Raw genomic sequence first — 27,105 nt, forward strand, 5'->3', positions numbered from 1 at the left:
AAGCAAACTCTGTAGCTGCTCCATCCACCGCTGCTCCGTTTGTTTTACACAGTCAAAATCTGCAGTAAGAGTCCAGAAGTTGTATTAAAATATGCAGATGAAATGTTATTCATACAGCGTGTTGAATGCTGACAGTAGCCATCCTGGTTTATATGGAAGCGATACCTGCAGTAAACAGGGGTGAGTATAAAGGGGGGCATTGGGTGTACTAGACCTTATTAATTTCAAGGCTTTTGTAAGATTTTTAACACTGTAAGTGAAATAATATCAAATATTGTGTTAATTAAAATCCATTAATATTTAAAAATATAGAAATAAGCTTTTTTTCCACAAGCCAATAAAAATATAAATGGGCTATTAAACTCTGGTCCACTGACCTGATGGTTGTTAGGTTGGACACTGAATTATTAATTATTAATATCTACACTAACATAGCATCTGTTTTCAGCAGCACTTGCTTCCTATTAAAGCCAGAAAGCCTTCCAAGAAGGCAGAGTAAAGGTGCATTTCTATGCAGTTTAGTTTGCATATATATCTTATTTTATTTGTGACTTTTGACTGTACTTGAGATTATTTATACATGAAAATGTTTTCTTTTAAAAAAATATCTAATTTAATATGACATGTACATACAATCAAAGGGGTTTAGTTGTTTTTTGTGTTTTTTTTGTCAGATGTTATTTGTAGTTAAACGTGAAAACATTGCAATTTCTAAAATGAAAAACAACGAGCAGTTCATTTTGAAAGACCTGTGTTTTTTCTCCTTTGAATGTTTATGATTGCTCATTAATAAGACAAAAATATTTCTCATTCACTCAGTGAATTGATGGAATAATCTATAGATTCATCATTTACTAAAATAATTGCTAGCTACATCCCTAGTCTTTTCCCTACAATATAAAGCGACTTAAGGTGACTGTTGATGGCCTACGACAAAATACACCAAAAAAACAAAACACCAAAACAAAAAACATTCACTTATCCTTTGGCTTTTAAACTTTTTTGTATCAGTGGGTAGATGTAGTCTGTAATATTTGATCATCCCTTTGTGGATGATAAGCATAAGAAAACATACTGAAGAATCTACATTTGGTTATGTGGGATATTAAAGCTACAATTTGTTCATCTGAGCCATGAGCTAACTCAGCACAGGAGGAAACTTAAATTAAATATGCAAAAAGAGCAAGTTGTCAAATAAAATCAAACCAGTTAGCCATTATAATGATCTGTAATTAATGGTCTGCAATGTAATTGAGTTAGTGTTTCTTATGGATAAATATCCAAACCATAACATCAGGGTAAAGGAGGACGAGAAAATGGAAACTTGTTTCTAACAATTAAATTAATTAATAAAAAAATTGCGGAGAGAGGGAAGTTGAAATTTTGAGTTCTTTCAAATTTTTGACTTACTGACTATTTCTAAATTTCAAGATACATCAGATACATCACATTTTTTCCTAATTCACAAGGTGGTCAAATTGAAAATGAGAACATTTCTTCAAACACAGCAGGTGCTGTTCAGTTTTGAGTGAGTGATTATCATTAAATTAAGCAAAACTCATATAAAACAACATAGTGTCATTGAGCTTGCGAATAATGGTCTTTCTTTTCATTTTTTTTCTTTTTTTTTAAACAGGCTAACTTAAACCGGAACATGGGTCTTCAGCGGTTTTATTTTGGAAAGATGGTGACCGGTAGTCCTCATGTCCTACGTTGCTAACTTGACGGTTTTTTTCAACATGTCTCCCTCGCAGACTCTCGTCCATTATTAGAAGCTTCTGGATATTTTGTGAAACTGCTTCGTTTTGTAAGTGCTTTTGTTCACGCTGTGCGTTTCAAATCTACGCTATAGCCGCCGCTATTGTCCGGCTAATGTTTCGTGTGTTAGCAAGGTCACTGTACTCGCTGTTATTGAAAGCCGGTGAGCGTTTTAGCCTGGAAGTGTTAGCCTGCTCTTTATTCTGCTTGTTGACCTGCTTTCTAACTGACCTGTCTTGCGGAGCATTTAATGACAGAAGGTGCTGTTGTTTAGTCCAGTAAGACAGCTTGTAAATAATATGCTGACATTTTTTCTTAATCTGCGTGTGTCATAATCGCTCTATATGTGCCTTAAAAAAACAACAAAGCCAGCTGGCTTCTCGGTAATTTAACTGTAACTGCCGAGTAGATTAATGTTAAACATGGATGCTCTCGTACAGGTATTTAAGTGATTAGCCTAGTTAAGTGTCATGCTTCCCGGTTTATTTTTCGTTTTTCGTTTTTTTAAAGTCATATTGCGTTTGGTTATTGGAATATCAACATATAAGCTAAAACGCAGCAGCTGAAGTCATCGATAAATATCGACGTGTTTTCTTCTTATTCGCTGCAGGTTAGCACTAAGCTAACGGGCCGTTAGTCAGCCAGGACCCAGAAAAACAGCAGCAGCATCATCATCAATGGTGTGTCTACATCCCGGAGCCGTCACATTTTCCTGTGTCCGCTCAATGAACCATCTCCTCAGCTCTCATCACGGTGAGTATATCACCACGCTGCAGTTCGTGTTGGACTCGGGTGACCATATTTCCAGATAAATTACATCTGGGATCAGTTTAGGGCCGGCTAGAAACATTATGTGGGCAGCTTGGAGAAGGTAAGGACGGGAGATTAGCGCATCCAGCTGGTAACCTGTTTGTCTCTGTTCATGTGCTGGTATCAATGTCAGATTGATCTCTGACAGAGGTAAACAGAATAAACAACTTGGTTAGGCTAATTAGATACATGTCTGTGTTTTAGTTTTGCGGTTTTACAGGCTGAATCATTTGTTCTCTGTAAGAGTAACACAGATGTACCATGAAATTTTGGGTCAGGCAGGAAGGTCAGACCAAGACAGCTACACCACTGAGTATTTCATATGTCAAGTGTGCAATGCAATTTAGGACCGCTCTCAAGGAGATGTGGTTTTGGTTTGCAAAGCTACACAAACCAAGAACTCTACCCCAGATTATTTGTCATCCCAAACTATTATCCAGATATCAGCTATCATGCACAGGTAGCTTTATTAGGTAGTCAATAAGCTTTATTCATGTCATTAAGCTTCTTATAACTATGTTAAGACTATCTCTGACTATAATCCTTCAGTACTCACAGTGGCAGTTCACCTATCAGTCTGCTTGATCATATGAAGGATAAATATCCTGTATTTTCTTTCCCAGCCTTCTAAATAGAAAAGGAAGCTACATTTTTTTTCCTGTACTTTTATGAGGTTGAAAGAAAACTCCCAAAAGTGCCGTAGTTCTAGACTTTTCTCTACAGGAGCACAACAAAATTCTCTAAGGTTTTCACACAAATGAATTGATATATTTGACTATATTTGGTAGTTAAATACTCAGATATACTGGAATAGAATTTGCAAAAAGTTCAAAACATAACCAAGCTGAATAGGAGATGCTACGTGAACTCAGTGGGCTCGGGGTTTATCCACCTGCTTGTAAAACACAGCACGAATGTCTTGATGCACTAAGGAAATACCAAACTGTAAAAACACTCAAGACCGACCAGATTTCACTCTAGTGTTTGCATGGTTGTGTGTTCTCCCTTTGTTCTTTTTCAGTTGCTCCTCTGTCTCGTATCTTTGCTGGGTTTTAGTAGGGATGAGTCTATGTATCACTTTATTCTTTTATGAGCCCTGTGTTTTTTGTGTTCACTTTTATAAACCATTAAATGGTTTCAGGAAGGCAAAGGGTGAAAATGTTGTGCACTCTGGTCTCATGACTTCATCTCTTCTTCATGTCTCGCTCTCAGGCTGCACATGTATGGCGTTTGCGAGGCTTGGAGGGGAGTTTTGCCAAGCCCAGCACCTGCTGCTTATTGTGGACAAGTGAAAAGGAGACGTCAGCTAGGCACACTCACTGCCATTCACGCACACAGGTGAGTGAGAAAGGCAGGCGGTGCCTTCATTTGAAACTTTGAGGATAAAGTCTAGTCCTTGATGTGTTATCTCTACAGCATCAGAAGCTTTACTTCTGCAGCCTGGCACACATGGCTCCATTTTTGTACTTTTGTTAATCGTACCATATTAAAGCTTAAAGTCTTCACTTCAGTCTTAGAGTCCACTGTGGTGAAGATCGTCATGCAAATTCTTTATACAAATGACTACTAACCATGATTTAAGGAATGCTAATTTTTTCAAACCAGCAAGTTTCTCCTGAAGGTGAAAGGGAATCAGCTGCATGCACAGCCTGAATTCATACGCAATCCCTTCCTGAACTCGAGCATGAAAAATAACTTGGCTCAATGTCAATAAAATACATAATTATCACACAGTAAAACAGTTCAGAAGGGTAAAAAAAATGTCACTCAAACAGGGGCTCAGTTAAACAGGATACAATGAATAACCTGTTTGTGTTACAATAAGGAGCTTAACTATAAATGATGAGGTGGTAAAGATTTTCTGTATCCGTGTGTGGCAGTGGAGCTGAAACGACTCTTTAAGTGTTCAGCTGCATGTCCAGTAAAATGTGAACAGGACAGTCAAGCTAACTATCCACATCTGTTTACTACAGCCACAGTCCCATCAGCTGATGTAGGAATCCAATCAGTGTGTTGTTTCAGACTGATTCAGATAACAGTCGCAAATTTCTTCAATGAGCGATACGGACGCGTTCCATCAGCTGGCAGTTCAGTATTTGCAGTAACATGTCTGGGACTGCAGAGATTAACATCTCTGTTTGTTTCAAAATGGGACGATCGTGGCTCAAGAGTTGGGAGTTCGCCTAGTAATCGGAAGGTTGCTGGTTCGAGCCCCAGCTTGGACAGTCTCGGTCGTTGTGTTCTTGGGCGAGACACTTCACCTGTTGCCTACTGGTGGTGGTCAGAGGGCCCGGTGGCACCAGTGTCCGGCAGCCTCGCCTCTGTCAGTGCGCCCCAGGGTGGCTGTGGCTACAATGTAGCTGCCATCACCAGTGTGTGAATGGGTGGATGACTGCTTGTGTAAAGCGCTTAGGGACTAGTAAAGCGCTATACAAATACAGGCCATTTACCATTTACTATCTCTGTTTGTCTCAAAAGTCCTGAAATCACAGAAAATTCACTAGTAGACACATAAAAACTTGAATTTATAGAGACTTTATATATACATATATAAGCATCTTATTTAGATGAGAATTACATTTAAAGTTTACCAGTAAATAAAAAGTCACATAAAGCTTTTTTGTTTTAAAGTGACCTAAAGTGGCCGACCCTTCCTGTCCTCACAGGTCCCTACTGCCATCCCGTTCAACCCTTATGAAGAAGAGCCACTCTGCAGTCTGTGAGCTGTCTCGGAGAGAGGGGCAAGCATTGGTTTCAGCCTGGGAGTTTCCTCTCTGCTCTTCTTCTTTCCAGCTTTTCCTCTCCTCCTCTTCTTCTTCTGCTGTGATTTGTACGAGTCTTCTCTGAATGGGCTAATAGAGTTGAAAGAAAAGGAGGAGAGATCTGATCTTTTTCAGTCTTGATTCAATCCGCCAGAGTTTAACTCTTGCCAAGCCAATTTTACTTTTACTTTATTGCCAAGGCAATTTGTTTTTCTATTTCTCGACCAAAATTTTGTATTTTCGTGAGATTGATTTGGTAACATTCACTAAAAAACACAATTGTTTTTCTTTAAGTGGGAAGATTTTGTTTGTTTGTTTGTTTGCATTTTGTTTTTTAACAGAACGTTTTTTCCTCAGACTCTGTTACTCCACTCTTTGAAGCACAGTACTTTCCAGACTTTTATTCTTTATTAATAAGCTTCTCTGGGTATAAAAATGAACCGGCCGGCTCCAGTGGAGATCTCCTATGACTGTCTGAGATTCCTCATCACGCACAATCCCACCAATGCACAACTCGGAAGGTTTATAGAGGTAACACGTGTTTAAGATCTCTGCACGCTTTCTCCTTTGGAAGACACAGAAGCAGGGTGTTGTGTTAAAATGTGTGATTTGATGTGTAGGATCTGAAAGCATTTGGAGTAAACACCTTAGTGCGAGTGTGCGCTGCCACGTACGACAAGACACCGGTGGAACAAGAAGGCATCCAGGTTCTGGTAGGTGATCCGTAGCAAACAGTACTTAGGCGGCTGTAAATAATGACAAGGGCAATTTGTGAAGAGAGAGTCACACGTTGAGTTTAATGCAGCTGCTGTCATTAAAGGATTACGCCAGCTTCCAGTACCAAAGTCAAAAAACACACAGAACCTAAATCAAACAATAGAGTGGGCTGAACAGTGAACGCCACCCACAAAGGGAGGAGTAAGAACATGATCTGCAGGGTAGTTAAAGGATTAATGAGCTAAAGAAGAAAATTAACCTTCAGGTGACTGAGTTATGCATTTCACTGTCCTGCTGTGATATTTTCCGTGCATCCGTGAATCTGTTCTCCCTCTTATCTGGTTCAGGTCATGGTTTAGTTGGAGTCTATCCCAGCAGATTACGAGTTTTTCAGTCTATTTTTCTACAGCTTTTCATGGTTTTTCACATGTACTGGTGTGAAGAGAGTTATGGAAAGGTGTGGGTTTATATATATTTTTTAATATTATAGACTTTGATTTTATTATAATGTCCCACTTCTCATCACTACATCCTGATGTTTTCTGGGGAAATGTGGCCAGACCAGTATTGGAAGATATCCTGAAGAACCTGTTCTTTGACACCTAAGCAGCCAGAGCAGACGTACAAACTGCAGATTGTGCAAAGATGGATGTAGCCGTGCTCAACAGCTTTAAAAAAAATTACAGTTTCCTAAGTTGGTATAATGTTCTGTTCAGTATGATGTAAAATGTGTGACCGAGGGAATTAAATCATCAGGAAGGTTTTTATTGAGGTGTCAGTGAGTTCAGTCTGAAGTCTTTTTTTTTTTTTAAATTCTCCAACAACTACTGCCCCCTTCTGGCCATACAACAAAGAATGCAAGTGTTAGGCTCTTCTACCTTGGCTTCACTTTTCAGACCCTGTTTATGTTAGTTTACTTTAGTCTTACATCACAGCGTTTACAGCTTTAGCTGGTTTGCAAAGCTCATTCCTAGCTGGGTCTTTAAAGCACAAGAAAATCAATATGTTATAAGACATACCTGATGATTTCAGGTATATTTGTACAATGTTTGCAGTTCAGTTACCCAAATACTTAAAGTCTTGTGCTGAACACAGTTTCAGAATGTTTTTAAAAAACATAACTAATAGCATAACATTTTGGAATATCTGTAATAAATAATGATAAACAATTTAAATAGAATATTTACACACAAATTATTTTTAAAAGAGAAAAATCATTTGTGTGTAAATTAATCAAATACAAAAAAAACCCCACTTGGTCATTTTAGTCGCTAAAGCAGCTTGGTGTTCAGCAAAGTACTCGGTTTTCACACAGCACATTATCCTCACATACACTATAGAACTATAATTATAGAAACGTCTCGTGCATTAAGGATGGGCACTAAAATAATTTCGAGGTATTTTAAAAACCTGTGAACGCTGACTGCTCTGCAGTAAAACTGAGCTCAAGTTAATGCTTTACTTTTTCAGGATTGGCCATTTGATGATGGATCCGCCCCCCCAGACCAAGTGGTCGATGATTGGCTGAGCCTTCTGCAGACAAAGTTTCGAGACGAGCCTGGCTCCTGTGTGGCTGTGCACTGTGTAGCTGGATTGGGACGGTCAGTATGAAGCTGACACGTGATTTATTCTGATGTTTAGTACACAATAATTTTATATACAGTACAATGTGTTGTGTGTGCTTTCAGCTGCGTTTACTCTTCAGGTTTTGTTTGGTTAGTGTGTCTGCTTGATCTTTCCTACTTCTAAGCCTTATTAAACAGACAGCAGCCACTGTGCTCACACTTCACTCTTAAAAGTTATTGAGTTGAATTCTTTTGGAGGCAAATGATTAAACTAGGAAAATATCACCCCCAACAAATGCAACTGAGTCACCTATTATATTCTACCACCAGTCACATACAGGGGTTAAAGTTTAACTAAGGCTTCCTCTTGTTTGTCCTCAGAGCGCCCGTGTTGGTGGCTCTGGCGCTAATTGAATGTGGGATGGAATACGAGGATGCGGTGCACCTAATAAGACAGTAAGCTTTGATTCTGCTGCTCCTCCTTTTCTTGCGTTGTATTTCGTAAACTGAGCCTAACGTCTCCTCCATTTTGCCAGGAAGCGCCGTGGAGCTTTAAATGCCAAGCAGCTGCATTACCTGGAGAACTACAAGCCTAAACTGTGTCTGCGCTCCAAAGATGCCAACGGGCAAAGCTGCTGTGTACAGTAGGACTCTTTGCAAAAAGAAAGTGGAGGTTTTAAAGTTTTTATTTCCGTTTCTTTGGTTTCAAACCTCCCCTGAACATGTAGCAAAAACCCACAAATACTTAAACAGAGATTTAAAAGCTTGTTTGTCTGTAATGTAAAAATAAAAAAACCCCAATAAGATGTGATGAGTAATGCAGCCGGCAGTGTGTTTGACAGTGTTCTATAGTCTGCAGTTTGATATTTGCTCCAAGCTAAATGCTGAATAAATAGAGGCTTGTTGGTTTATTGCACATCAATCCACACAGTGACTGAGAGTGATTTATTTATGAGTCTGTGCTCACTGATCGAATCAATGTCCTGCAACCAGAATGCCAGAAGAATTCAGTTTGAAAACACACAATATTTAAGATGAAAACATATGATGACATGTGTTCTCAGTGTGATGCAAATGTTAGATTATCTACTTTCCTTTTATGTCCCAAATCAGTCATAAGCTTCTGTAGAACAAACTTGTGTTGGCTATAAATATTTGGCGCTGACCTCCATGGAAGTGGACTAACATGTGGAAGAACAGTTGTTGAATGTATTAACAAAGGAACACGTAAAGGCTTTGGTAGATTATCCTAGTAACTGACAAGCATTGAGAACATAATTAAAATCGTCCAAATATTCACGTTTCTTCCACTGCATCATACACGTTTGTGGGCCAGTAAACAGTATGGGGTATTAATCTGCCCGCTAACACTAAAGCGTGGATAATCTGCTCGATGAAAATCTGTGATTCACTCTCGGGTCCTTTCAGATGCATTAATGTTCACTATTAGACGTTAGGGAATAAGTTAGCAACACAATCATTCAGATGATTTTAGAGCCAAAGTTCTTCACATCTCTCTGATCAATAGGATAATCTCTCAAATACTTTGTGTTCCTGTTGCAACAACCATGTAACGGCACTGTGGAGCCACAATTGCTGCCACTGCAACATTACTGGCCATAATTCTCATCGATCTCTGGCTCCACTTAGCTCTTCGGTCAGTGTTTGTAAGATGTATCTGGTCTTTGTGCCATTATTTTCTTATAGATTTTATTTTATTTGTTCCTTCCTGTACCCTGTATCTGTTTGTATCTGTTATTTATTGTTTCTTTGTGAGATGTTTGTCTGATGGATGGGGAAAAAAAATCTTAGTCTTGGAAAATTAAAGTGTTTAGTAATCTTAACTGTTGGTTTTTGTATGTTTTGATGCAAAATGAGGCAATTTTGGTAGTCCCAGTGTTATTGTGATTTAAGAAAATACATTTTTTAAATTGTCTTTGGTGTCAATTGATAAATTTGACAAATATTTAGAGTGATAGCCACATCAAGGAAACTGTAATCAGACCAAATTATCCGGGGGGATGCTGTGGTCCTGATAATTTCAGCCACACGTATTTTTTGTTTGTTTGTTTTTGGCACAAATATATTTAAGTTTAATTAAATAAACCCTTAATCAAAATGATATGCAGAAAATCTCTGCATTGTACGGGTTTAAAAATTTCATTCGTATTAATAATTTATCCTCACAAAGCTCTGGCCATCTTCTGCATCAGCTCAGCGGTTGGACTGTTACCCACGCCTGATTTCTGTGAACTCGCCATTGCACAAAGCGAGCCGGCCTCCGGCTGTGGTGGTGCTTGTCTGAGTGGAATCGCAGCGTCACGTGGACCCTGTGGATGGCTGAAGGTTGATTGGTTTTATTGACTGACCTACAAAAAGAAAAACATGCACAGGAACTGACCTTGAACTGACGAGCTGCAGCTGATTGATGATAATCCACCAACCGCGAGGGCCGATTTATTAGGTACAGTTTACTAGTAACTAGTTGGACTGGACTTTGACCTTCAGGATTCTTCATGCTCCAAATATGCTCTGTGGGACTGAGATCTGGTGACAGTGGGAGCCACTAGAGTACAGTCTAAGAACTGTACTCTAGTGGCTCTGTACTCACAGATGGTATGAACACTCAAAGTGTGCTCATAAAGTGGGACGTGGGAGGGATCCATGCTTTCATGTTGTTTGTCTTAAACAACATGAAAGCATGGATCCTACCATTTGAACACTGGAGACGTGATGGTTCTCGCGTGGGACCCTCTGCTTGCACCGGGGTGGGCGGCCTTTACCAGGGTTGACTGCCTGTCTCCTCTGGGACTACCACTCCTTGGTGTGGGCGCCCCATCTGGGACCTCCCTCCTCCTGATGGGATGAGCGCGCAGAGACGTGTGGCCTTGCGTCTTTAGTACTCTTGGGGGCTGCGAACGGCCCGGTTCTCCCGGAACCATCTCTTCCTGCCTCTGGCTCCTGGGGGACGCTATTACAGCTTCCCACCTTCATTCCCAAGTATGTTTCATAACAAAGACACACTCACACTCTGTCTCTCACACACACGCACACACTCTGCCTGTCCTAGCTTAGACATTGTCATACTGTGTACCACATATAATGTGGTACAAGAGGAGCCTATAGAGAATTTATAGATTTAATCTTGGAAAAGCAAAATATGTTTGGCTCAGATCATAATTCTGATTGCAAAAGCTGCCAGACAGGATTTAAAAAACATAAATAAAGAAAAATAATTAAGTAATTTTCTCTCAGATTTAAAAGAAAAACCACAAGCTGCACTTTGTAAACCTTCAAATGCATTTAAAGCTTTGAACATGAAGGTAATTTCTGTTTACAAGTGATCGACCACATCACAGTAATAACAGCTTTTAGTTGATAAAGGCCTACAGCGTGTCAGAGGAAGCATTTCAATAAACTTAGGGCAGTAATTTAGTCGTTTATGACTTTAAAATGAGCATCATGGCTCATTGAGGATATAAATACACACACGGGCAGACAAATTGTCCTTGGCAGCAGAGGACAGCTCTGTGATAATCTGCTGAATTTATGGCAGCTGAGCATCTCTAAGCTCAGTGTAAGCTATATAAACTCTGTGTGTGAGTCCACGGTGTCCTATATCGTCGTTTTTCCTTCTTCCCATTTATTTTAAAAGGGGATGGGAAATTTAAGACGGATCTTGGATTGAAAAAAAATATCTTCCCCAACAATTCTGCTGTTATAAAAAATAATAATTTTGCAAAACTGTAAAGTTTATTCAATATTTTAATTGATGCTGTAAAACAGTTTACCTAAATATATATATAATATATATATATATATATATATATATATATATATATATATATATATAAATATATAAATATATATATATTTATATAAATATATAAATATATATATATTTATATATAAATATATAAATATATATATATAAATATATATATAAATATATAAATATATATATATATATATATATATATAAATATATATATATATATATAAATATATATATAAATATATAAATATATATATATATATATAAATATATAAATATATATATATATATATATATATAAATATATATATATTAGTTTTATATATATAGTTAGCTCTGCAGAATGAGCTTAAAGAATCTCAGCTTTCAGACTTAGCAATTGAGACTCTTTATTCTGTATCCATGTACTCTCCTTCAAAGGACCAGGAAAACTGACTCCCGAGGTGTATAATGGACATGTTATTTCTTACGTTAATTAATTAAACAGTCTGGCTTCTATTCCAAGCGGGGCATCTGGTATTTTGATGTTGAACCGACACCAAAGTGTGATCAAAGGAGAAATGTGAAACCAGCCATCGTTGGGCTGCAGCAACAAGAGCCACCAAGTCAGCAGTTTGACTAAAAGTGGCTACATGTGCACAGAAGACGGCTCTAGTGGATGATCGCAGGATCCTTTCCATGACTGAAAAATCAATAAATAACCCTTTTCAGAGCAACCAAGCTAGAACACTCTTCAGGTGGCAGGCACCTTGTGCACACCTACTGTGAAGATGAAAGAAAACACAAGTGATTCATCAGCTGCAAGAGCAGAAAAAGAAATGGAGCCAGAAGTTCTTTTAATGGTCGAAAATCAGATTAAGATGAAATCAGAGAGAAAAAATTAAATAAAAGGCCAAAAGATCTGAAGCCTACATCACTTTCTGTCAGACAGGCATGGTTTCTGGGTCTGCATGGCAACTGAATCCTGATTGGTTCATTTTAAATCCAGGTTTCTGCCATATTTCTGCTCTCAGCTAGAAAACGTTACGCTATATGACATAGTACATATATCTGCAAATTTATTGTATAATTATTAAGTGAATAATTTTGTTTTGACTAATAAAGCAGAGACATTGAAAGAAAGAGATAAACTTTTTAAAGGCTTATTTTATGGCAGAAACCTAGAATACCAAAGCTTTAAACAAAAAATTAAATTTGACTGGTGGTTCTTTACATGCAGTTTTGATGTTCTGGTGATCACTAAAATGAAAGTTAGAAAATACTTTACAATACCTTCCCAAACAAGCGTTTCTTATAATGATGACACTGGCTTTGAGAAGTATTTTTACTTCAGTTCATTTAAAGCTCAGCTAAACCAGCTATAACATATTTTACGGTTTAATGTGAGTGCTTTTAAGTACCACAGTGCTTCATTCAGGCACTGAAAAGTCCGAGTTACCGTGAATACACCTCCACATATTCTGCGTAGTTAGGCGAGTTTGCAGGAACAAGGCAGAAGGCACTGTTTGTAGTGTGAAACTTTTTTGTTGCTCATGAGGCCGACAGAGGGCGCTCGCACTCAAAAATCAGATGAATTAACGCAAAATGATATGAAGCTTTACTTTAACGACTGTTCAGCCACCGATTCTTACTACAGGACTACTAGAAGAGGAGGAGGAAGAGGGGGAGGAGAGCAGGGGTCAGATGGGAGGGATGATCAGGACGGTGACCCAGTTCACCCCGCAAACCAAACCGGACGACCGCCCACAGCTGATCAAAGGATGCAATTAGTGAGATTTTAAGGGTGATTCCAGTTTATAAAAACATCCAGCTGCATTTCCCCCTGGAGAGAGAGAGAGAGAGAGAGAGAGGGAGAGGGAGAGGGGAAGGAAGGAAGAGGGAGGGACTGAGGAGTAGAGAGGAGCTGGAGTTTTAGGTTTCCCAAGCATCTGGATGTCTGGCAGGGAGAGACGAAAAAAGGAAAAGGGCTCGGATTTATGGAAAACTGTCCCGAAGCAAAGGTAAAAGGCAGAAAAAGCGCGCGCAGAGGGGAGAGAAGAGGAAAATAAGGAAGAGAAAGTTGTTTTTCCAGCGGGACGGGTGCAGCGAGCAGCAGGAATGTTACCGGTGAGTTTTCATTCATGAAAGGTTCCAGGAGTTTATGGATATGCAACTTCTGAACTGAAGAGTCGAGCTGAGGCAGCAGCCTGGAGCCTACAGCTTCAAACACACGTCAGACCCTTAGAAATAAGCTCATTTCACTCCTGCAATCTATGTCTGGATGAGGGTATAGTTTGTTTCAGTTCATTTATTAATTAAACATTTTTTAAACGTACTGTGTATTAATTTAAATGTGCCAAACCTCAATATAAATGCATGCTGAGCTTTAACTTGCTTGTGCAAGTGCAACTACTGATAGACAGGATAAGATAAGATAGGCTGGGATTGAATTTATTTATTCTAAAAGTTTGGAATTTCTTGTAACACAGCTGCCAAAATATTAAATACTTCCTCTAACAAAATAGTTAAAATAAGGCAGTAACAGGTCATTAAGGTATTGATACCTAATAGAAAAAAATAAATCAGATTCAGTGGGTTAAAGGCTAAATATATATATATATATATATATATATATATATATATATATAATATATAATAAATATATAGAGCTATGTAAAAAGTTTTATTTCAATGCAGCAAAGTGGCTCTGTAGTCTGACTCAATAAAACTGTAGTTTTCTAATACACGAGAAGCTCAGCGTGTAAAGTGCTGTGACAGTCCAATTTTTACCCTTGTTTTCCACTTAACTGTTTAATTTTCAAGAGCGGCACCAACTTGGAAACCAACGCACAGTTTAGGAAACGCTTTGAGCACTTCTCATGTCATCTCCAGGAATGTTAGCGGTGAATTTTCATTCAGAGACAAGGAAACAAAGAAATAACTAAACTTCTCAGCACTTCTCACATTCCTTCAACTTTAGTGAGTGCATGTCACACAACAGCCAATCATCAGCCAGAACCAACAAGACAGCTGATTGTGTGACTGTATCCTGATATTTTTCACCATGTTTTTTTTCCTAATATTTACACATTCGTTTGGAATTGTGGGAAACATTTTTACACCAGACTTCATTTAGTCTGTTTGAGCCAGATGACTGCAAAGTGACTCAGTGCAATACTTCATGTAATTTTAGATGTTCTTCCCATCTCTGAGGGGGTCTAAGGGCACATCTTTCAGCATCTTACAATGCTGTGATTGCAGCTATTTCCCAACTCTCTGTGAAAGGAACTCACGACCATTTATTAATGGTCACGACAGGATTAACAAATATGAAACTGAGATCGTGGTGCAACTGTACTGTTGCAACATCAGATGATGTTGAAGAAGTCATTGAAGACGTTTTTGACACTAAAAACTTTCCATCCAGATGAACAGAATCAAGTTTCTGTGACTTGGAGGAAAAATGGACATGACGACGAAATAAACTGTGGTTCAGTGGTTTTGTGCTGAGATTTTCCACAGTTGTCCCAAATTAACTCCTATCAGTGTCTTCCTATTGATGTCTAAGCAAAAGTCTTTTAACCATTTATAAAGCATTAACTACATCTCATTAACCCTTTATGAACAGCCTTATCACAATGTGGGTTATGCAGCAGACGCTGGAGGTTCTGTGTATGTACACACAGGAAATATCTGCAGTCGAGCGCAGAGTGCCTCAAGTGTTTTTGTACTGCCAGGTCCATTTGTGCTGGTTTTTGGTTAGGTGCCTGAAGCGGGGTCTGTGTTTAGCACCAGCTTGACACATTTTCACATTTTGTTCTAGAACATATAATCCCAGAAAAGATAAAAAAGTGCATTTTGGAACGGGTACGTGCTCTGCAGAGGGCGTGTGCTAACGAGGGCCGTAATATTAGAGTCTTCTCATCATCCTGCTCTTTGCTGGTCCACTGATAGCGTTGCACTTCTTGCATTTGCATTTATATTTGCACTTCAAACATCACGACAGTGGCGCAAGCCATTAGCCAATGAGATCCACACGTTGCTTTTGGTATCAGCTTTCAAAACACCAAGATAGTGATGGCGAAAAACAGCCATCCTGAGGCTTGAAAATGAGACTTCACAAACTTAATGGGTGATGTGACAGTAGCCACCTCCATTCACTGTCTATAAAAAGCATCATCTGCTTCATCTACTTTGCTGAAGGTCCCGACCAATGTTACGTTTCCATTCACACAGCAGAGTTAATGTATATATATGTTCGTGCTTGTGTTGATCTGCATCTTTTAGAGAAAAAGTCTCAAATTACCAACCCTGAAATCGGTGGACATTAGTATTCCTGTTTCCCTTCCGTCCTTCCTCCCTCTATTCCCGTTTCTCTTTATCTCTCTCTCTCCCACATGACACATGGCAGAAAACACTACACCTCTTTGTGTCTGCTGTCAGCTCCAGACAATACTCTGAAGATATACAGAAGTGTTTACTCTATAGAGCAAGGCAGAGAAAGAGAGGCATAGAAGCCTGCTACCTTGACTTTTGACCTCACCCTGGATTTCCAGTCCTCCACCTCGGTTCAGGCGCTTTCTCTAACCTTTGATCCAAAGTACACCATCTCCTAGCTTGTTCTGGAAACCGGCCACTGTTCACTGTATTGTTTTGACAATTAAAGCTCTTTTGCCCTCGTGTCTCCAAACAGGGGCAGCGCGCAAGACTGACACAACAAATTCAAAACAGAGCATGATATCATCTGGCAACTTCTTCTGAAATTTTGAGCAGCCGGCACATATTTTCCCGGGTACAGAGCCGGCAGCACTGCCATCAGTATCTACTTTTTCCATGAATAGAGAAGCTGCAGAAATATTACAAACGCGTACAATCTCTCATTTACTTTATTTTATGTTGAACTTCATGAAAAATTTTGCATCTTCCTCAGACTTTTTGTTCAAAGCTTTAGCACAAAAAACCTATACTCTTACCTTAAAAGACTCATTTACAGCTCCATATTTTTGCTCAAATGCTGCTACTAGAGTAGCTTTGCATGATTCAGACTCGTATATTGACATAGTAACCACTGGCGCTTTTGTTTACCTTATAATATGAAATTGAAAGGACGGAGTATAAGAAAAAGCTCAATAGCTTCCCTTTAAAAACATGTCTTCACCTAAAATGTAATGGTAAATACAGAGGGGGCGTGCCATGTTGGTGACAGAAGTTACATGTAAACGTCACGGAGCAGAGTCATTTCTATTGGTTTAGGACGTTTATGTTAGAATTTAACTCAAAGTGCTGCTGGATCTGAGTTAAGCGTCAGAGACACACCTGAAATGCTCTAGACTCCAAATATTATTTTATCTTTATTCGTGTATTTTTACCAGTAGCAAATTCAGCATTGTCCATCGCTAACGTCTGTAATACATCACGTCTGGATTGGAAAAAACAAAATTTTAAGCTTGGTGAAAATATTTGTAAATGGATCGAGTGGCTTTTTGCTTTGGAGTATTTATTTGTTTTAGTCAAATAACTGTGTTATTTTGTGAAAAGTTGTCATGCACAGACTTTGTAGAAAAAGAAAGACTAAAGAAAGTCCATGAAAGTAAATGATTTATTAATACAGCAGCAGATACAGTGTATTGCCCCCCAAGTGTGAGAATTGTTTTGCTTCTCATTGAGCTGGTAGCTCATGTTCTACTCAATGCACACAGTTCCTATAGAGACGGTACTGACTGTGGGGGTGTGGGTGAGGGGGTGTGGATAGTGAGAGTAGGGTGGCTGAAACACAAATCACCTTCAGCTGTCACTGTGGTCTACCCCCCCCCCCCCCCCCCCCCCCCCCCCCCCCCCTTCACACACACACACACACACAGGCACACTGGCAGTAGGGAGGCTGGTGTGACTCTGGGATTGTTTTTGTTTGTTGTTTTGTTATTTGTTGTTTTTGGTCCTTGCTTTTTTTATTTAGAAGCTTCATTCATTTAAGCACAACACACATTTAATAACCAGTTGATAACCATTTTTGGAAACAATGAAACCAAGCAGCAACCTCCAGAACTAAAGAACAGTCTGAGTTGAAATGCCAAAACATGCAGTTCCTGTAGTGGCCACTTGAGGCTGTCTCCAGAGTGAGTCCCCCACCCGAATTTACATATTTAACCCATATCAAGCGCATTTACAGGCGGTACCACAAACGGTTTTGGCCTTTACAGACAGGTTAATCCTATCCATGAAGGCACCTTCTTAATATCACTCCTTCACCTGGATAATTGCCTTAGAGGCGTGGCCACATTGATTGACAGGCAGCTGGAGCCGATTAGCAATTTCTTGGCTTCATCTTCACTACTTTGAATCCTAAAACTGGACTTTCTCACTATATTTATGGTGTTTGTGTCTTTAAAATCATTTTTGAATTGAATTATCTGCGTGCTTCAGTTTTAGTGAGTGAAATCCTAGCATTGTATTAGTCCTCTACCTAAGTTACCCAGACAGTTTATGAATGCTCGCGTTAGTCGATAAACTAACACTCCAGCCATTCGTCCATATCAGGTAACTTCTGGCTAAAAAAGAACAAAGGAAACCACCACGATGCTCCATGGAGCTTCTTTTATCTGGTCTGTGGTTAAAATCTCCAACTTTACAAGAAAAGTGTTTTATCTGCAGAGGTTTTAGCCTCTGCAGGTAGTTTCCTACCTGTCTAACAAGTCTACAGGTGGCTGAAGGACTTTACAACCATAAACTGCATGATAGACGGACATCACACCATCACTTCACTGTTTATGGACGTTATGGTTCTAAGAGTTGAGAGATTTGGGTGTGTTTGTTACCAGAGTCACTATGTATCCAAACAGAAATCACTTTTTTAAGCAGAAGAGTCGCCCCCTGCTGGCCTTTAAAGAGAATACAGACGTGGAAGCTACTTCCATCTTTACATCATCTGTTTCCATGGTTTCATTCACCTGGATATTGGATTTAAGGGCGTGGTGTCCTGACACAGGCAGCTGTAGCTAATTGCTGTCTGTTAGATTTCACGTTGCTAATGGAAGTCACTGAACTAGATCTCTACGTCTGTTTTGTGCTGTGGGCACCTTTTGGAGCATTTTTAACGGTTTGCTTAATTGTATTTTTGAGTTAGCTTAAAATATGTCATCAGTGTGCCCTCAGTGAGCGCTGCTCCATATCTCCTAGTTTAAGCTTTAAATCCCTCCACTTTAACAGCAGGTGTTCCTTGAAGCTGCCTCTCTGGAAGGGCCGAGCTATTTTCTATTCAGTGTGCAATACTTTCCAAATTTTCTCCCCACCCACGTTGGCTGATTTATCCTTTCATGATTCATGATTAACAAGTGAACGCACTGTCGTTTGAAATATCACAGAAATTTAATTTAAGTTGTGTGGGCTGCTGCAACCAGCTGCTCTCAGATCTTCTTCCTGATTTAATTTAAGCTCCTAGACCAGAAAGATCTAAGGTGGAGGCAACGATGTAAGAGCAGAAGCAGTCGCAGGACATGCAAAAAAAAAAAGAAAAAAAAAGTGGAAAATGCTGCAACACTTTGAAAAAAGGAACCGACTGCAAACCATTTCACTCCCCGGAGAACTTCTCTCCAGAGCAGGTATAGGAACACTACACTCCCACATCCCCAACACAGTCTGTCATCATTCAAAACAGCAATGCAACAGCAGCCCAAACATCATCCAATCATATTGGTTACATAATTCACAGGAAAACGACACACTTCCTGACACGGCCATTATGCTTGGTTATACAACTAATGCGGTGAAAGACAGACTCACAGTCTGTAAATACAAGGCCGTCTTTGTAGAAACGTTATATGTCGTAGGCATTCTGAATCATCGAGGCCTAGATTCAAATGAAATATGAACTTTCAGCTTCTTTGAAAAAGATGATCAGGAGGATTTCTTGGTTGTTGGCATGCAAAGAAGTCATGCTTCCTCACCACCAGTCGCTTGGTCATAGACTGATGGCCCCAAAGCTAAATCAGCTGCAGTGTGAGGTCTGTTTTATTGTCTCAAGTGGTGGATTCCAAGTTTGATTAAATATTCCCAAAGTGAGTTTGATCCTTTAGAGATTTTATAGGGAAGAAAGGCTGGATTTCAAGTAACTTGATTAATGGGGAGGGGGCGCATGAGGTGGAGCGATGGATTAGTGTGGAAATGCAGGCATTTACCTGGCCTGCTGTGGTGAAGAGAGAGCTGAGCTGGAAGGTGACGATTTCTTCTTAGCAGTCCACTCTTAGCAGTTTCCTCTGAGATCAGCCTTACACATAGGGTCAAAAGCATCTGGTGGGATTAGAGGCACTGCTCCATATTGAAAGGAGCTGAGGTAGCATGCACATGCCTCCTGGGTGCGTACTATCTGTGCATACACGTCTGGGAGGACACGTCTGGGTAGACCCAGAACCTATAAGATTATATATCTCATCTGTCCTGAGATAGCCTTGGGATTCCCCGAGGAGGAACTGAAAAGCATTGCTGCAACCCCAACCTGACTTTGGTTAACTGAAAGATAAGATAAGACTTTATTGATCCCACAACAGGGAAATTTTTGCATCACCTCAGCTCAGGTACAGATATCAGAAGGAAATACAAAAATACAAATAAGTACAATCAATGAAAAAAAGTAAGACGATACACTATATACAATGGTAGCATACACAGTATGTGATTATGGATATAGTTGGAAATATGGAAGACATAAACTATATAGCTTGGTATATAATAGTATATAGCTATATAGAAAGGTAACGGAGGATGGAATTCCCTTTTTTGGGTTATTATTATCCCAGTATGATGAGTTTTACTTTTACCTCATTATTTTAAACAAAGAAATTATGAGGTTTATAACTTTCTTGTTTGTTTTAAAGAAACACATTGGTACATTAGATCAATGAAGGTGAACCTGTGGCTGGATGTACGTACGTTCATAAAATTATTTAAACAAACGTACTAAAATATTCTGATATTTACACACTCACTGCAGTACTTGCAGACAGACACAGGTTAGTTTACACGGTATTAGCTCACTGACTGATTGGAGCTGTTTAGGAACTAATTGTAAGCACTTGTCCTTGTAGTGGACAGCTGGTGACAGCTGATAAACATGCCTCAGTGGTTTCTCATATGCCTTAGTGCGACGTGCAAACATGCACACTGCAGTCAGCGTACTTCCTGTAGAGCTGGAATGGACGAACGGTTGGAAAGGTGTGTGTGAGAGCCTGGCTGTCTCTGTTCTGTGCCTGTATTGTATGTTGTAGGTGGTTGTACATCACTGTCCTCTTTAGGAACTTGGACAAACATTTTGTGTATTAAATCCAGTTCCTACAAACTCATAGTAGATGTTCGTTGGTCTGAAGGCCCTGATAATACACGTGGCAGTTGCAGACTGCTATCATTTATAAGAAAACACTGCCTGCTATGTGATTAAAAGTTAATCTTTCCACTTATCTACTAATGACACGTGTGACTGATGAAACCTCTTAACGATGCTCTTCACTTTAATTCGAGTATCTCTGAATATAACTCTTAAATCAAGAAAAGTCCTTCTCACTCATCACCGTCTGGCTCAAGTGTCGCCAGGCAGCAGCTGCAAAGGATTGTGGGGCATAAATATCAGTCAGAGTCACATGATAAATAATCTGTGTTGAAGATTTCTGATTACGCGTGTGCAAGAACAGGAGGAACAGTAGATTTAGTCACAGTGCATGTTAATGTAACGTCTCTTTTCTGCTGAACTGTGTACTGATTTTCTGCCAATAGCTGCCGCAGAGACAGAGGGCATCTGTGTGTGTTTGAGCACATGCACCCAACATGTGACCTTGTGTGACAGGAAGAGAGAGCGAGGGGTGAAGCTCTTCTGCCAGTGTACCTTCTGTGTCCTATCTGTGTGTGTGTGTGTGTGTGTGAGTGCAGTCATGCTGCAGCATATCAGTGCAGCCTCTCTAATCTCTGCCCTCCAGCTTTACCACTGCTGCTGCTGCTGGACAGCTTCAATCCACACCACAGCTCAAATAATACAGATACGCTCATATTTCTGCAGATTTGTAGTTTATTAGGAGGCGGTGTGGTTTCATTGTTATATTTAGGTGTTTCTCTTAAGTTTAGGTTTTTTTAAAAATTTCACTTTGCAGTAATTGTTCAACAAACATTAAACTGACTGCCCGCTTTATTAGTTACACCTTGCTATAACCAACGTTTACCTCCTTTTTGCCTTAGAGCTGCCTTAATTCTTCATGGCATAGATTCAACAAGGTGATAGGATCACACAGCTGCTGCAGATGAATTAGCCACACATCCATGATCTATGATTCACACGTGTTCAAGATCATTTGAGCTTTGTGAAATGGCGTGTTTTCCTAGATAACCTAGCATCAGGATAACTGTGGCCATAAAGGGACTAACATGGCCAGTAACAGTACTCTGGTAAGCAGTAGGGGTGGGGAAAAAAATCGATACTGTGTAGCATGGTGATATTTTGTTTGCTAATAATGTATGGATACAGGGACAGCAGAAATCGATATTTTGTTACAAAAAGGTTTTTGTGCTCTGACTTCAGAGCATGTTGATCCTTTTTCTGAGCAAGAATCCTGACATTCCTTCACTGTCCAAATGTGTTTAACTTTTTTATGGCAGCAATAAACATGACAGTTTACTTATTTTAATTTAAGACATGTTTTATTTTAATTAAGTTTAAAACTTTTTTATTTAATGTAAAATTATATTTTGTTTTAATTTACTTTCAAATTCTTCAGTTGCTGAAGGGGCTGCATAGTTTTCATAAACTGCATAGTTCAGAATAGCTATAATTGTACCAGATGGTTGATTCAGTTAAGTTGGACTAGACTGTAATACAAACCGTTCAGTTTGTCAACAATCAAACTGAAATGAGAGAAAGACTGAGTGTGAGACTTTGATATTAGATAAAATGAATATTGATAAAGTTTACCTTGATGTACAGAATCTGAATATCGCAAAATATTTTAAAAAATTGCAATAATATCGTATCGTGCGTTAAGTATTGTGATAATATCGTATTGTGGGATGTGTGTTGATTCCCACCTCTAGTAAGCAGCGGAGTTTAAATGACGTTCAGTTGGTACCAAGGGGACCAAAGTCTGTCAAAAATATCATGCCATTGCCACACCACCAATCTGAACAGCTGATACAAAGCAGTATAGAGCCGTGCTTTCAAGTCATTTATGACAAATTTTGAAAATTATCCAAATGTTGGAGCAGAAATCAAGACGGAAACGACCAGGCAGGAGCTGCACCCTGTGTGCTCTTCTGCTTCTGCATTCAGATATACTCTCATGCATACCTTGGCTATACTAACTTATTTGAGTTACTGTTCTCTTCTTCTCAGCCTGAAGTATTCTGGTCTTTTTCTGGCATTAACAAGGCATTTTCAACCAGACAACTGCCGCTCACTGATAGTTTCTCTTTTTCAGACCATTCTCACCCTAGAGAGGGTTGTGCAGGAAAATCCAGGCAGATCAGCAGTTTCTGAAATCCTCAGATCAGCACGTCTGGCACCCCTAAACGTGACACACTTAAAGTTAAATCACCTTTCTTCCCCATTCTGATGCTCTGTTTGACCATCAGCAGGTCGTCTACATCCCTAAATGCACTGGGCTGTTGCCACGTGATAGTTTTTTTGACACGTGAGTCACAATTGACAAAACTTGGAAGAGCTATTAGCTATTTGCTTGGAAGGGCTAATAGCAGAGTGTTAGGAGAGAGGGTTAACTCACAGAGTTGAGCTTTTTGTTCTTTTATAACCAGTTAGCTGAAAAGTACAGTGAGTGATAGACTTTATGCTTCCCTAATACACAATAATTTACTCATTAGACATAAGAATTACTGCAATTATAGCAATTAAGTCAAATTAAAAGCTCATAAATGAGCAATTTATAACGTGGAACAAAGTCACACAGTGACCTCATCCTTTCCTCATCTTCTGATTTGCTCTGCTTCTGTGTGCGTGATTTAAAAAACAAAAGGTTTGATCACATTGTCCTAAATAGAAAACATGTCATTCATAGTGCAACACCTGAGATTATGAAATACAGCCGTAGTTTTAATTAATGTAAAACAAAACTATCTGTGATGCAGCTGTACCAAATACCATCGTCTCGATGTCTCGAGTCCTCCCTGCTCGTACTTTGCTCCCCTCCTGCACCTGCATCCACGATGAGAGGGACAAGAATCAGGGATGGTCTTTGTTGTCTGTGTTCCTTCATGGCTCCATCATCTATGTTCCTGTGCTTCCTGTCCTCTGCATCTAGCTACTTGATTTGTTTTTTGTTTTAACATCATCTTTATATGACTGTGGTTAACAGATGTTCTTTAAAATAAAGCTCTGTTTTGTTTCCGTCAGGTTTAGTTGTATTTAAACCAACTGCAGCCTTTCACAGCAGCTGAAAGTTGCTTTACTTTTATCGTGAAGAAATAAACTTTTACCTAAAACTGATTGGAGACAAGCGTCCGAGTTTTACAGTCAAACCTTTGACTCAGCCGACAAAAAAATAGAGCCGCCCCCGTCATGCCAGATGTATGATGAACATATAACAATATCAGCTCACGGTCTACTCCCACCAACAGACACGGACAGAGTCTGGCCTTTCCTTTCTTATAGCTCATCCTCCTCACCCCCTCTCCTTATATCTACTGAAAGCCGACTCCCTTCCCTCCTCCCTCACTGACACCCTCTCTCACATTTGTATTTCCTGCTCCACGTACATTTCAAACACTCTCACCTACAGACACACTACCTTCTCTGTCTGACACCATCAATTATATATCTCGCTCTCAAACGCACACATGCACGCACACACACACGTGTACACACGCCGGTGTGTGTGCTTCTGCTCTGTGATTTTCCAATGAGGCGTTTTTGGGGGCTGGTTTTGGAGCGGCTGGTGTTTCTGTCTGAAAACTTCAAACTGAGTAATTGCAGGAAACAGAAGAAGAAGAAGAAGCAGCTTCAAACCAGGAAAAGCAAACAGTGGGTGAGTGAGAGAAGAGCTCTACTTTGCTTCTTCATATATGTTCTTCTCAGTCTAACATGATGAAGTTAGTTGTGTGAGTTTTATTTAGTTTTTGCTAGAAAAGGTCTGGACGCAGTTTTCTGTACTTGAGTTTTGGGCCCTGATAGAGGCTAACGTGTTGTTTTAAAATGACTAATAAAAGGAGCATTGATTGTTTCCTGCAGACGCTAACTGTTTGTCACCCTGGCTCACTCTTCCTCTATCTGACTTTCTGTTTTTTCCTTCTCTAATGCTGAAAATAGCCCGAGTCACTCCATTCAGCCCCACAGGCATTTCAGGAACTACAGCTCAATCTGCCTCTGTGTGTCTCAGTCACTGATAGCCAGGAAGGAACTGTCATTACTGTGAGGTCATTATGTTCACATTATCAGTGAGCACTAGTACAAGTGATTTTACTGACCATAACATGCCGTCTATGTCACGGTGCTTTCGAGTTTCAGATTCTTGATGAACATTTTTTTAGTTTGGGTTTATGTTTTTATTCTAACGGTGAGTTCTGTTACTAAAGCTTTTATTCCTGATCTTTACATTGTAGGGATGCACCGATACCGATACTGGTATCGGGTATCGGGGCCGATACTGTAAAATGTGTGCGTACTCATACTCGTAAAAGTTAACCGATACCATGAACCGATACCAACTTATTTCATTAATCAGAGGGTGGCTTGTCATTTCTGTTGTAGTTTTTTAGATTGGCCACTAGGGGGCCAATTATTATTTTATTTATTATTTATTTAATAATAATTATTTTGTTTGTTTGTTTACAATATGGACACTCTGCAATAATTTAAAAGTTTAATTTATTCGCAAACCTAATTTGTATTTATTTTATTCCAAACAGAAGTGTTTATTTATTATTCTGAAAGCTTGAGACAGTGCCAATAGTTCAGTGATATTTTGTAAAATTACAATGTGGAGACGCTGCAATAATTTAGCAGAAGTGCTTATTTTTCACTTGAAATTTTTTTGTGGTCATTTTTATTAAGATTTTATTTTTTATCGACAGGGAATATAATAAAACCTGTCTTCCAATTAATTGTATTTGTGTGTGTGTGTGGTAGAAGTATCGTTTTTTGTACTCAGTATCGGCAAGTACTCAGATCCAAGTATCGGTATCGTATCGGTTTGAAAAAATTGGTATCGTTGCATCCCTACTACATTGTGGTTTTCCTAGTAAGTTCTGGTCCCCGTGAACTTTATTATTATTCAAAGGTTGACTGTCAGTTGTTTTGGTTTCAGGCTGACTCTGCTTTAAATGCTTGCTGACATTAGGAAAGTCACTAAAGGTCTGTTAACTTTAGAGGTCTGCATGTGCACAAAGTGTAGAGTTAAAGTTAGGACATAAATGTGCTGCTGCAAAATAGAAAATTGGAATTTCCGGTTTGTGATCTTTTGCTTTGTGTCACTGATACACATTTACCTGTAACTTCATTGGGTAAATCACCTTGCTTGTACTGAGTTGGACCGGCTCCTTCTTTTTCTTCCAAGCTCTCTGTGGCATAGATTCAACAAGGGACCAGAAAAATTCCACAAAGATTTAACTCCATGTTAACAAGATTGACAGACAGACAGATAGATGGTGCATCATCCTGCTGAAGCTCTGTGGTCATGCAGGGGTGGACATGGTCAGCAACAGGTGCTCAAATTGTGCTTGTAGCCATGCTACCAAATGGTGAATCTACAATCCAATACAGCGCTACTATTATAACATAGCTGTAGGTATAATATATGGTACCTGGGATTTTCCACCAATTTTTAGAAATGAAGAAGCCTCTTACATGGGAGGTGAAGTGATATCATAAAACGTAGATATTTCTTAACAAAGTGGCTCACAAAATCTTCTTTTCATGCTTCAGTTTGACACCATAATAAGGTTTTCAGTTCCAGGTAAACTGTAAAAGAAGACTGTAGTTTGGACGGGGATGCAGGAGTTATGTGAGGACTATGTTGGACAGAGCTGGGACAGAATTTGGAGGTAAAAAGCTTTCTATGGTACGCGTCAGCTCGTGTTTTTATGCAGCGTTCATAATAACCCAGAAGAAGCTTTTGGAAAGTTTAATGCAGGACGACATCAGCGAAGTGCAAAACAGTGTTTGTTTTCTCCTCAGACATCGTGTCCAAGCCTTTAGGTTCAATGCAGCTGGTTAACGTGGCAGCCTGTAGGGGATCTGCTCAGCTTTACCTTCATGCGACTGAACTGCTTCAGCAAATAAACCGATTTAATTATTTAAAGGAGGAATTTGAGATCTCCTTTAATTGTTATGGTTTGAAATAATTTTGATACAAAATGCAAATCATACAACTTACTTACTTAGACCAGCCTGATCTGGTTGTTTAACAGAAAATACAGTTTCATTTAAACCTTTAAATTATGCTTGAGTGAATCGTGTATTGCAGGATGCTAGCACCATAGATGATAGAGGTGGGAATCACCAAACATCCCACGATACGATATTATCACGATACTTAACGCACGATACAATATTATTGCAATTTTTTAAAATATTTTGCGATATTCAGATTCTGTACATAAAGGTAAACTTTATCAATATTCATTTTCTCTAATATCAAAGTCTCACACTCAGTCTTTCTCTCATTTCAGTTTTATTGTTGACAAACTGAACGGTTTGTATTACAGTCTAGTCCAACTTAACTGAATCAACCATCTGGTACAATTATAGCTATTCTGA

At 39.2% G+C, this 27,105-nt stretch overlaps 2 protein-coding genes across 7 annotated transcripts in view; both read left to right on the forward strand.

Annotated features, from left to right (window-relative positions):
* Window positions 1-1,661: 1,661 nt before the first annotated feature.
* LOC102777254 (protein tyrosine phosphatase type IVA 2-like) lies at window positions 1,662-9,456 on the forward strand. 3 transcript variants are annotated; one of them, XM_087832736.1, is made up of 8 exons: window positions 1,662-1,807; window positions 2,369-2,511; window positions 3,781-3,906; window positions 5,235-5,861; window positions 5,951-6,043; window positions 7,518-7,648; window positions 7,994-8,068; window positions 8,149-9,456. In XM_087832736.1, exons 4-8 carry the CDS (start codon window positions 5,766-5,768, stop codon window positions 8,258-8,260), a joined length of 507 nt encoding a protein of 168 aa, XP_087688862.1. In that variant the 5' UTR covers window positions 1,662-1,807; window positions 2,369-2,511; window positions 3,781-3,906; window positions 5,235-5,765; the 3' UTR covers window positions 8,261-9,456. The 3 variants fall into 3 exon arrangements, with proteins under 3 accessions (XP_087688862.1, XP_087688863.1, XP_087688864.1); XM_087832737.1 differs by lacking the exon at window positions 1,662-1,807 and adding an exon at window positions 1,922-2,018; XM_087832738.1 differs by lacking the exons at window positions 1,662-1,807; window positions 2,369-2,511; window positions 3,781-3,906 and having other exon boundaries at window positions 5,382-5,398; window positions 5,688-5,861.
* A 3,819-nt stretch (window positions 9,457-13,275) lies between these two features.
* Window positions 13,276-27,105, forward strand: part of LOC102791661 (apoptosis-stimulating of p53 protein 1-like) — a 66,181-nt gene continuing 52,351 nt past the window's right edge. For 3 of the 4 annotated variants that reach the window (XM_087832780.1, XM_087832784.1, XM_087832781.1), the window contains exon 1: window positions 24,067-24,376. In XM_087832780.1, the coding sequence (XP_087688906.1) occupies window positions 24,251-24,376 (126 nt within the window). In that variant the 5' untranslated portion in view covers window positions 24,067-24,250. Of the gene's footprint in view, window positions 13,494-24,066; window positions 24,377-27,105 lie in introns of those variants that run through there. The other variant, XM_087832783.1, reaches the window with a different exon arrangement.

The sequence above is a fragment of the Neolamprologus brichardi genome, chromosome 19, assembly GCF_056152115.1.
Source record: "Neolamprologus brichardi isolate AB-2024 chromosome 19, ASM5615211v1, whole genome shotgun sequence".
In the NCBI taxonomy this organism is placed as follows: domain Eukaryota; kingdom Metazoa; phylum Chordata; class Actinopteri; order Cichliformes; family Cichlidae; genus Neolamprologus; species Neolamprologus brichardi.

Bases quoted from the DNA above. Each gene is read 5' to 3' on its own strand.
- LOC102777254 (XM_087832736.1), top strand. From the start codon at position 5,766: ATGAACCGGCCGGCTCCAGTGGAGATCTCCTATGACTGTCTGAGATTC. The intron at 5,862-5,950 runs GTAACACGTGTT...TTTGATGTGTAG, and splicing joins AACTCGGAAGGTTTATAGAG to GATCTGAAAGCATTTGGAGT. The intron at 7,649-7,993 runs GTCAGTATGAAG...GTTTGTCCTCAG, and splicing joins TGTGTAGCTGGATTGGGACG to AGCGCCCGTGTTGGTGGCTC.